Source organism: Puma concolor, chromosome E2, assembly GCF_028749965.1.
Source record: "Puma concolor isolate L17-30 chromosome E2, mPumCon1.1.hap2, whole genome shotgun sequence".
NCBI lineage: Eukaryota > Metazoa > Chordata > Mammalia > Carnivora > Felidae > Puma > Puma concolor.
In genome coordinates this window covers 28,334,472-28,341,693 of record NC_141681.1, presented here as the reverse complement: position 1 = coordinate 28,341,693, position 7,222 = coordinate 28,334,472, and the positions used below count along the sequence as shown (strand labels likewise).

The 7,222-nt window shown below is 55.1% G+C and overlaps 1 protein-coding gene across 2 annotated transcripts; it reads left to right on the top strand.

Annotated features, from left to right (window-relative positions):
• The first annotated feature begins 204 nt into the window (after positions 1 to 204).
• Positions 205 to 6,494, top strand: CCL22 (C-C motif chemokine ligand 22). Of its 2 annotated transcripts, XM_086689357.1 has the most exons (4): positions 205 to 338; positions 1,751 to 1,874; positions 4,296 to 4,543; positions 4,768 to 6,494. In XM_086689357.1, the coding sequence occupies exons 1-4, from the start codon at positions 266 to 268 to the stop codon at positions 4,821 to 4,823; spliced, it is 501 nt and encodes a 166-aa protein (XP_086545483.1). In that variant the 5' UTR covers positions 205 to 265; the 3' UTR covers positions 4,824 to 6,494. The 2 variants fall into 2 exon arrangements, with proteins under 2 accessions (XP_086545483.1, XP_025776697.1); XM_025920912.2 differs by lacking the exon at positions 4,296 to 4,543 and having other exon boundaries at positions 217 to 338.
• Positions 6,495 to 7,222: the final 728 nt, after the last annotated feature.

Below are 7,222 nucleotides of genomic sequence, written 5' to 3'. Positions count from 1 at the left end.
CTCAAGGGGGATTTTGCAAGTCTCTTGAGACCCAGAGGGAAGGACAAGGCGGGGGTCCCCTCTGAGCTGTTCCAAGCCACAGAGAATTTCCTTTTATTTGGAGGAAGCGGGAGTTCTTCTTTCGTAATGTGAATGTCAGAGATTCTGGACCCACCGGTGACTAAGAGTGTCTGGGGCTCGTGGGTGTCGCGAAGTGCTTAAATACTCGGCCCTCCTGTCATCCGGTGATTACAGACACCTGAGCTGGGACACATAGGACAAGAGCATGGCCAGCCTGAAGATTCTGTTCCTGGCTGTCCTTGTCCTCCTTGCTATGACACTTCAGGCAACTGAGGCAGGTGAGGCTGGGGAGAGGGAGGACTTCCCGTAGAGGCCAGGGTCAGACACTGGGGTATCTTCCTCATGTAGCGGAAAGAGGAGTGGACTGAGAGCAGATGACCCCGGTCTGCCGCTGGCTCCGGACTAGTCATGTGACTTCTCTGGGCCTCGGTTTACACATCTGTTAAATGGGTAGTCTTTTATTTTTTAGTTTATTATTTATCTTGACAGAGAGAGAGAGAGGGAGCATGAGCACAAGTGCTGTGCCAACAGCACAGAGCCTGATGCGGGGCTCGAACTAACAAACCTTGAGACTGTGACCTGAGTCGAGATCAAGAGTCGGATGTTTAACCGACTGCCACCCAGGCGCCCTAAATGGGTAGTCTTGAAGGCCTGGAGTCTAGGATCTGTCTCGGCTGGGTGGGGGGCTGTGGTGGACATGGCCTGCTGTCCTTCTACTCCAGAGAACTCAAGCATAGGTTGCTTGGGGTGTGGAGAAGGAGCCACCAGAAGGAGCCATGTGGGATGGGACAAGGAAGGAGCTGGCATGAGGGATGTCCCCTTGGAAAACTGGTCCTGCTCTTCTACCACTACATTTTTGCTCCAGAACCTGCCCTCAACACCGAGGCCTTCCCTTCCCTTCTCCATCTCAGTGTAAATCCTCCTGCCCTGTGTTGGATAAGGGCACGAGCACTGGGCTGGGAGACGGGCAGCCGTCTTTGGGTTTCCTGAGGGCTTTTCCTGCATCGAAGGCCCCATAACTTGGTGCCATTATCACCTCTTCCACCGGAGGAGGAAACTGGGCCTCGGAGACGTTAAATGACTTGCCCAGGAAGGCCTGGTGACTCAGGGCAGAGCAGGCCCTGTACCCAGGTCTGCATGACTGGACTCTGCCCTAGTCCTTATCCTGACTCTCCAGAGTCCCGCTGTGTGACTCTGGGCAAATCGTCTCCCTCTCTGGATCTCAGCCTCCCCGCGTGCACCGTGAAGGTCACGGGAGGCGTGAGCCGCAGCAGACTTCTTGGATTGCCTGGGGACTCGTCAAGACCCGCGTGGGACTCAGCAGGGCCGGGGCTGGGCGCCGAGCATTTCTGACAAGCTCCAGGTGACACTGATAGCGCTGGCCCACGGACCTCGCCTGCAGTAGCCGGGGCTTCGTCCTGTGCAGAGTCTCTGGGTCCCGCCTAGAGGTCCCGGGCATCGTTGAATCTCAGTGGTTGTGAATCCCCCTGCCTCCATCTGACCGACCCGGATCGGAGACACTGGGCCCTCAGTGTCCCTCAGAGACCCCGAGAATGGGGACTCCGGGGACTCGGAGTCCTCCGGGCACCGGCCTGCCACACGGGAACAGAAATGCCGGCTCAGAGGCTGGGGCTGAGAGCCACCCGTCTGTGCCCCGCCCGTGAGTCTTCTGCACGTCTCCCTCCTCCAGGCCCCTACGGCGCCAATGTGGAAGACAGCGTCTGCTGCCGAGACTACTTCCGCCACCCCCTGCCTTCTCGCATGCTGAAGTATTTCTACTGGACTTCAGACTCCTGCCGGAGGCCCGGCGTGGTGTGAGTACGGAGCTGGGGACGCAGGGGCTTGGAGAGCCTGCCGGGCTGGCTCAGGAGGGCCCAGGAGCAGGTGGGTGGGCAGACCCAAGGACGGGAGGAGTGCAGCTGGTCTCCGTCCTTGAAACGGCTCGGCCCAGCCTGGGGGTGTACCGAGAAAAAAAAAAAAAAATCATGCGATCATTCAACAAATTATTTTGGACGCCTACTGCCTGCCAGGCGGCCTGCCGGGTTCCGGGGATGCAGAGCTGAATGAGCAGGGCACCAGCTGGCGGTTTACACAATCCAGTGCCTAGTGCGTGGAGGCAGCGCAGAGCCGTAGCGCGGGGTGCTCCCATCAGAAGCATCTGGGGCCCATCCTCCCCAGCACCCTGGGAGTTGGCGGAGGCAGCCTATTCTTACCAGAAGAAGGCTGAGGTGACAGAGAGCGCGTCCTACGGCCAGGCGTGGTTCTGGGGTGACCGTGCTAACTCGGGTAACCCTCCCCGCAGAACTACTAGGAGCGCGATTATTTCCGTTTTTTTTTTTTTTTTTAAGTTTATTTCTTTGAGAAAGAGACCGAGAAAGAGTGTCAGTGGGGGAGGGGCAGAGAGAGAGGGAGAGAGAGAGAGAGAGAGAGAACCCCAAGCAGGCCCTGCGCTGTCAGCAGGGAGCCCGAGGAGGGGCTCGATCTCACAAACCGGGAGATCACGACCTGAGCCGAAATCAAGAGTCAGACGCTCAACCGGCTGAGCGCCTCTGTTTCCGTTTTACGAATGGACAAAGAGGTGCAGGGAGGGGAAGTGATTTGCTCCAGGCTGCCCTGTTGGAACCAGGACTCCTGGGTCCTTGTCCAGGGCTTCCTCCTGGGGTTCTTTTTCTCCTTTGCCTCTTTTCCTCCATTTCTTTACTTCCCTTTCCTTAGCCTGGAGCCCGGGCCTGTGCCTGCCACTGGCCAAGTGACGGGGCCTGTCCCTGGGGCTCCAGCTCCTCCAGACTGCGGCCTGCCAAGCCCCTCACCAGGGTGTCTGGGCTTAGGGGCTCATGACCCCCTTTGGGGCTCCTTCATTATGTCTTCATTTGCTCCTCCTTACTTCTTGACCATCCCTCACGGTGGGCGGGGGGCGGGGGTGCTGCAGGTGAATAACAAAGAAGGCTGAAGTGGGTTTTTGTCACTTTGACTCTGAGCCTCCGTTTCCCCATCAGTGTAACAGAAGTGCTCACCTTCATTTATTTTTATTTATCAGACATGTAGAGAGTGCTTGCTAAATGCAGGCACTGTTACAACCACTTTATAAATATGAACTCATTTAATCCTTGAAACAGCCTTATGTTGTAGGTAGTGTTATGATCCCCTTTCTGCAGGTGAGGAAATGGGCCCAGAGAGGTTTTGGGGCCCCTTGAGTGTCACAGGGCACAGTAATAGTAAGTGGAGGGTGTGATGCTCGATGCCTGACATATAACAGATGCTCAAAGACAGCACGTGATAATTGGATTTTGAGCCAGAAGGGACTCTAGAAAGGATGTGTCTTGACAAATGGGGAGATCAAGGGGCTGAGTCTTGCCCAGTGTCACACAGCAGCCAGGGCAAGCTGCCCACGAGGCCAAGATCAACACTGCTGCCCTCTTTTTCTTTCTGTTCATTGGTTTTCTGTGGGGTGGGGGGCAGATCAGGGGAGTCAGAGAAGCCAGAGCTTCTAGCTTCATGGACAAGCTCTTCAGAGGCAGGAAGGGAGCAGGGCTGGGGGGGGCGGGGAGGGGGAATGTTTCTGACCACTGGCCAGCTTTAAGTCCACTCCTGCCCACGACAGCTGAGAGCCCCAAGGGCCTGGCCTGGTACTTCCTGCACCTTGGGCAAAGTGGGAGACTTCGCCCGCAATTGCTAAGTGATCTTGGGCCAGTGCCTGGTCCTCTGCTTTGTGCTTTGCGCTCCCAGGGGGCACAGTGAATCAGATCTGACCAGCTCAGGCACTCAGGCAAGCTGCTTTACCCCTTCAGGCCCCACTTTCCTCACCTGTGAAATGGATAGAATGATAGGGCCTCATAGGGTTGTCGTAAGGACTTATTAAGAAAATCAACGTTAAGGGGCACCTGAGTGGCTCAACCGGTTGAGCGGCGTCTCACTCTTGGTTTCGGCTAAAGTCATGACCTCGCAGTTTCCTGAGTTTGAGCCCTGCTTCATACCCTGTGCTGGCAGCTCGGAGCCTGGAGCCTGCTTTGGATCCTGTGTCTCCCTCTCCTTCTGCCCCTCCCCTGCTCACATTCTGTTTCTCTCAAAAATAAATAAACATTGAAGTAACCTTTAAAAAGACAAGACAAGGAAAAGAAGAGAAAATCAATGTTAAAAGTCCAGGCCAGCTCCTGGCAGTTACGGGGTTCCAGAGCACCTACTATCTACTGCTCTGAACACTTCCGTTTATATTAACTCATCTAATCTTCATTCAGCTCCTGTGAGGACCACGATTATTATCCTCATTTCACAGATGTGGAAACTAAGGGACGTGCTAACAATGGCAGAGCTGGGCCAGAGGATCTGGCTCCAAAGTTCGTGCTCTTGGCTCTCTTCCAAGGCAATATCAGCCATGATCACGAGACTCCTGGGCATTCTATTTCTTGGCCTGACCTGGCCCTCAAGCCTAGACGAAGAGTCCAGGAAATTCTAGCTGCTCTTCTCCCCTCTCCCCGCTTAAGAAGTAAGTTTACATACAACAGAGGCCTCGTAACCTTTGAACCGCTCTAGATAGCAGGTACCCCCGCATAGGGTGGGTGCCTCATAAATGTGAAGTGACTCTGTCTAGTGGGCATCTCTGCATACAGTAAGTGACTCATAAATGTTAAGCTTCCAGAGAAGGGATGTGGCATTCTTGCTGCATGCTAATTAATGCTCCCTCATTGCCTCCCTGGTGTCTCCTTCCAGCTTCCTTACGGTCAGGGACCGGGAGATCTGTGCTGACCCCAGGCTGCCCTGGGTGAAGAAGATTCTGCAGAAGATGAACCCATGAGAAAGGGCCCTGCCCTGATGACCGTGGCCTTGGCTCCTCCAGGAAGGCTCACAGAGTCCCACCTCTCGACCGTTACAGCCGCCCCTCAACACAAGCCTGTGCCGATGGATCTCTCCGCAATCTCTTATCTCTGTGCCTGTAGCTGTCACCCTCAGAGGAGCCTCCACACTGTCACTCATCTCCCCTCTTGTCCCTCTAACCCATTCTCTGCCCCACCGCAGCCAGAGGGGCCGCAATCCTGGTCACTCTCCTGCTCAAAACTCTTCCATGGCTCCCCATTGCCCCAAGCTGAGGTGAGAGCTCCTGAGCCTGGCACCCCTGTCCCCAGCCCTGCCTCATTTCCCTTCACACATGTTGGACTCCAGCTCCCTGTTCTCCAAATCCGTGCCACACATGTCCACTTCCAAGTCTTTTTCCAGGCTGCACCTGACGCCCAGGATGCCTCCCCACCACCTGTGTGTATCCACCCCTACCAGCCCTCCGAGGCACTGCTCAACCCAAGCAGCCAGCAATTGAGTTTTATTTTTCAGATGTCCCCTGGCCCTCTGTCCCCTCTTAACAGCCTTGATCACAGTCTACCCAGAATTCTCAGGACTTGGGGAACTCATCCTACCGCCCCACTGGCTGGATCAAGGTCCCACACCTGTTACTTTGTCCATTGGCCTTCAACGCAGAGCACAGGGCCTGGCTCAGAATCAGGGCTCAATGAACGGCTACAGACTGAATCAATAAAAATAATGTTCCTCTGCCATGGCCCATCCCCCAAACGCCCTCACACATCAATACAGAGACTCAAGTTCATCTAGAAAGCAGCCAGTTGAGTCAATTGTGAAACTTCAAATTTACCCAGATTCACCTCTCTTCCCCATTTACCTCTGTGTTGGGCTTTTTGACTCTTTCTTGTTTCCCTCTTGCTCCTCTAACCTCTGACACCCAGGCTTGACCTCTTCAGAGTTCCCCACTTTCCCTTTCTCCTTCCCCAAATAACTGATAACCGACTTTATGCTATGGTGTGAATGACTACCCTTGGCTTGATATTGCAAGCTCTAAATATATTTCTATAAGAAAAGAGGGCAAATGCTTAAGAGGCCAAAGGGTTGAATGGAAAAGTTTTAGGAACTGTTTGGGAGGGGGACGAGGTGGAACTTTCCTGGCCCTGGGAGTGTGTAGGGTATAGTTAAGGGAAAGAGCCTTGGGTGGAGATTGTTCTCAGCTGGGAGGGGCCAGGATAAGGCCTGGGACTTGGGGCTTTTCTGCACTTCCTTGGGGACAATAGATTCCCCAGGTCAAGGAAATAAACTTTACACGTGCTCGTTTCTCTCCAAGGGAGCGTGGTGCAGTTTAGCAGGGTGGTTGATGCTGTGTGAATCTTAGGAGACCACTGACCCTCTCTGAGCCTCGCTTGAGAATGAGAAGACCCATATTATGGGGTTGCTGTGGGGTTCAGGTCCAAGACATGGGGAGCAAAACTCAGTGTCTTCCAGGGCCCGGAGCCCACGGTCATCTGCCCACCGTGAACACTGAAAGTGTTAACCTGCCCACTGCCCGCGCATAGGGCCCTCAAGCGTCCTGGGATTGCTCTCCCCTCCTGTCCTGCCCCGGTCCCTCGGGCCTTCTGAAAAATAAACCCTCTACCACAGTGTCTGCTTTGTGCCTTGGCATTTGCTGTCCCTGGGAGGTGGGGCAGGGGGCACGATCGCCGCCTCTCCCACGGGGAAGCCCTTAACATTACTGACCTGTGAGCTGGCCTGCCCAAGGTCACCCTGTGAGTCGGTGGGAAGCCAGGATTAGACGTCAGACCTGGGGAGCAGCTGTGCGGGTGCCGAGAGAAAGCTCCAGACATTCGTCCACCGGGCCTCACCTTCATCCCCCACCCCCCATCCTCCTCCCCCACCCTCTTGTTAGGAGGATCTGATGAAATCACTCATTCAGTGCCTAAGTCTAGAGCTTTAACCAGCATATTCAGCCAGCCAGTCAGTCGTTTAGTCACTGATTCAATAACCCAACCTCAGCCTTCCCCCTTCAAGCGTCACCGCAGAGGAGGAGGAAGGTGTATTAGTCAGGAAAGGCTGTTTCCTGCAACAAACCGCTCCAAAATCTCAGTGGCTCAATTGCACAGAAGCTTTTTTCTTCGCGTGTGACACCTGATGCTGGTCTGTGGGCTCCTACCTTCCACGGGGTCATTCAGGGACCCAGGCTCTTTCCTCCTCACGGCCCCACCCTCCTCCGGGACCCAGACGGCTCCCCAACCTCCCGCGGATGGGGAAAGAGAACGTAAACTTGCGCGAGGACTTCACGAGCCAGGCCAGGAAGCGCGGCTCCTCGCCTCTGTTCGCCTGCCATTGGCGCAACTCAGTCACGTGGCCACCC

What these genes read in the sequence shown, in the direction of transcription:
- CCL22 (XM_086689357.1), top strand. Translation starts at nt 266, where the DNA reads ATGGCCAGCCTGAAGATTCTGTTCCTGGCTGTCCTTGTCCTCCTTGCT. An exon ending in ACTTCAGGCAACTGAGGCAG is followed by an intron (nt 339 to 1,750) that starts GTGAGGCTGGGG and finishes TCCCTCCTCCAG; the next exon opens with GCCCCTACGGCGCCAATGTG. An exon ending in TGCCGGAGGCCCGGCGTGGT is followed by an intron (nt 1,875 to 4,295) that starts GTGAGTACGGAG and finishes ATCTTCATTCAG; the next exon opens with CTCCTGTGAGGACCACGATT.